The 2,945-nt window shown below is 39.4% G+C and overlaps 1 protein-coding gene across 1 annotated transcript; it reads left to right on the forward strand.

The window, feature by feature from the left end:
- The first annotated feature begins 1,637 nt into the window (after positions 1 to 1,637).
- Positions 1,638 to 2,711, forward strand: EMC8-9 (ER membrane protein complex subunit 8/9). Its single transcript, XM_065485361.1, has 5 exons — positions 1,638 to 1,947; positions 2,000 to 2,073; positions 2,136 to 2,205; positions 2,272 to 2,375; positions 2,442 to 2,711. The coding sequence occupies exons 1-5, from the start codon at positions 1,747 to 1,749 to the stop codon at positions 2,653 to 2,655; spliced, it is 663 nt and encodes a 220-aa protein (XP_065341433.1). The 5' UTR covers positions 1,638 to 1,746; the 3' UTR covers positions 2,656 to 2,711.
- The last annotated feature ends 234 nt before the right edge of the window (positions 2,712 to 2,945 follow it).

The following is a 2,945-nucleotide window of genomic DNA, read 5'->3' on the forward strand; positions in this document are numbered from 1 at the left end:
TTTAGCAATAAACAGCGATCATCATATATCACCTTTTAATTTTTACTATTTTATTAATCATCATAATTGTCACCTAGCTAAAAGAGACATTACAACCCCTGATTTTAATTGCTTATACTTACAACCGAAAAGTTAATTACTCATTTTTCTTCTATTGTTTACCCAAATATCAGTTCAAATTCATTAATTTTTCAGGTTCATGATTTGGTAGCAGAACAAGCTCACTTGGCTCATCAGGCCGCTTTTTTACGTAGAGCTAACACGACCTTAGAGAAAGTAATAGACGACATGAAACTGCTCAAGCAGAAGGCAGAAGTGATGGCGGCCGACTACCTCTCTGATAACGTTATACCAGAAGGGGAGCAGCTTTCAAATGACCAACTAATACAAAGCACCAAAAACGTTTTTATTCAATTAAATGAAGTGGCTAAAATGACTTCAATCCTCCTCGAGAAAATCTCTTCAAACACCATTCAGGATACAGATAAAACTCCACATACTGAATAGCTTGCATTCCTCGTTTTGCAGCGAAAGTATTGTCTTCCGAAAATTGATGTTTTCTTTTCGCATGAATTTGAAGTTTGAGTGTTTGTCATACGGACTGAATTACTAATTTCAAAACCCAATTTAGTATGCTGTTTGTGTCATTTTTTTCTATTTTTTAAATTCCTTGCTAGCAAAAAATGCATTGAACCAGAGTGAATTTACAAATTAAAAGTGTAGCGAAATTCAGACTACCGCTCTTTAGTTTGTTACCTTTATGATGTGACGGAAAAAACAGTTTTTTAAGATCTACAAGCACAAATAAAATTGCTTTTCAAAGTCTTACACTGTGATTTCCGTTTCATTTCTTTGTATCCTTCAGTTCGATTAAATAAAAATACTATTCACGTTTTATGCACTTCCAAAGTGCTGGAATAAAGAGGGATGATAAACCAAATATCAAATGATTAAAAAAGTGGAGCTCAGTTTTTTTTAATTAACGCTAAGCAATCAAATGATAAAAAACATGGAATGTTATTTGGACTATACCAGCCCGTTGGCTCGCATTGTTAAGGCATTCTCAGGAGTGTCAAAGCAATGGTAGATATTTGAGCAATTCGAAGGTCTAATACTGGCTGCCAAATGTCAGAGATGGCCAAAGGTGGTTAGTTATTAAGTGACTCGAAATGCTCAAATAGCTCAACGAGCTGGGAGGTGCACCGGCGCCGACTCGCCACTTGCTGGTTCGCGCACCTTTCCAGCGGCTTAAAGGACAAAAATGTCTGACGTTTCAATAAAAGACCTTGGTGGAGGGAGGCAAAAAGATGGCCACATTGGATCAACGCTCCTCTGCGGCCACTCGGGCTTCTTGTTCTCCGCTCGGCAGTGTGAGGCCCGGTGACCTCATAACCCACGGAATGTGCTGGGCAGACGTTTAAAAGCTACGAAAGGATGCAATCAAGCAAAATAAATGACAAAATGTTTTAATGTTTGAGAAAAATAAAATTATCAATAACAATCAAACCCAATTTCTCATACATATTCCACTTATTCAAACGCCACGCTTTACCATGGCAACATTCAGAGATTACACGAGGCATTGGCGCGCAAACCATTTAAATAGCGCCCGCAGCGCCACCAACGAAACCCTTCTAATGTTTTCCTTTCGTTCTCAGCTGTAGAGGTCCGGACGTAAATAAATTTCCATCAGTGTCAATTAAGCCGATCTCCGTCGCTTCGTGCGCCCTTTCTCACATTCCCAAAATGACTGAGGTGAAGTTTAGTCCTTTGGCCTACTGCAAAGTGATTTTGCACGCCGTCAAGTACCCGCACGCATCCGTGAACGGAGTGCTTTTGGCGCCTGAGAACGCGAAACGCGACGGCACCCTGATCATCGAGGACGCCGTGCCGCTGTTCCACATGGCCCTCACCCTCGCCCCTATGGCCGAGGTGGCCCTCCAACAGGTTCGTTTCTATTCCTTCTAGTAGAAGTAAATATTTGGCTCTTTTTCTGCAGATCGACAGCTACGCAAGCAAAAACAAATTGATTATTGCCGGCTACTACGAGGCCAGTGAGTTCTTTGACGAAAGGTCGGTTCATTTAATTTTTAGATATTTTTGAAATTGAAACTCATATGTCTGTGTTCATCCAGTGACGTCAGGAAAGCTAACAGGATGTCATACAAAATTCACGAGAATTTCCCCGGTTCGTGTTTTGTCACTGTGAGTGTTCTTACTATTTTTTTACTTAGCAATACATATGATTACTCAATAATTTTCTGTTTTCAGTTGCGAAATGAGCTGCTGTCTCTTGAGCAAAGACAAGTGCCTTTGTACGCCTCAACCAAACTGGACGATTCTGGCTGCTGGTCTCTGCCCGGGAAGAAAGTCAAGTATGTTTTTTATTCTAACTATGTGTGTTTATAAGCATTATGTTCATTATTTTTTCAATGTTTTAGACTGGAAAAGGAATCAGTTACGCTACATGCTGCAAGCATCTTGATTAACCTTCAGACCTACGATGAGCTTGTTGATTTTGATAACCACCTCGACTGTCCAAGCAAAGACTGGACGAACGCAGATTTGGAATTGACAATACAGGAGGCGTTAAACAACCCTGATGACGAGGATGAGGAAGACAGCGATGAAGGTGTCGAGCTTGCTAACAATTAATTCTCATTATTCCCTCCCATCAATACCTCTGTTCTGTGTTTGAATGTTTGCATTATTTTATCATTTTGAGGTGCTCATTTTCATCAACCATACTTCGGAGGAATAGTTTAGTATAATATATGATATATAGACAAAATCGAAGCCCAATTGAGCAGGCCAAATTCTGTTATAAGCGATAAATTATTTTCTACCAGTTGATAAAAAGCTGTCAAAGCTTTTTGAGCTGTAAGAAATTTGTTAATTTAATTTATTACTGTTGTCTAAAAATATGGTTACGGCTGTAATTTACA

Source organism: Cloeon dipterum, chromosome 3 (assembly GCF_949628265.1).
Source record: "Cloeon dipterum chromosome 3, ieCloDipt1.1, whole genome shotgun sequence".
Taxonomy (NCBI): Eukaryota; Metazoa; Arthropoda; class Insecta; order Ephemeroptera; family Baetidae; genus Cloeon; species Cloeon dipterum.

Excerpts from the sequence above, each read along its gene's own strand:
- EMC8-9 (XM_065485361.1), top strand. The coding sequence starts at position 1,747 with ATGACTGAGGTGAAGTTTAGTCCTTTGGCCTACTGCAAAGTGATTTTG. Across the intron at positions 1,948-1,999 it reads CCGAGGTGGCCCTCCAACAG|ATCGACAGCTACGCAAGCAA; the intron begins GTTCGTTTCTAT and ends CTTTTTCTGCAG. Across the intron at positions 2,376-2,441 it reads CTGCCCGGGAAGAAAGTCAA|ACTGGAAAAGGAATCAGTTA; the intron begins GTATGTTTTTTA and ends TCAATGTTTTAG.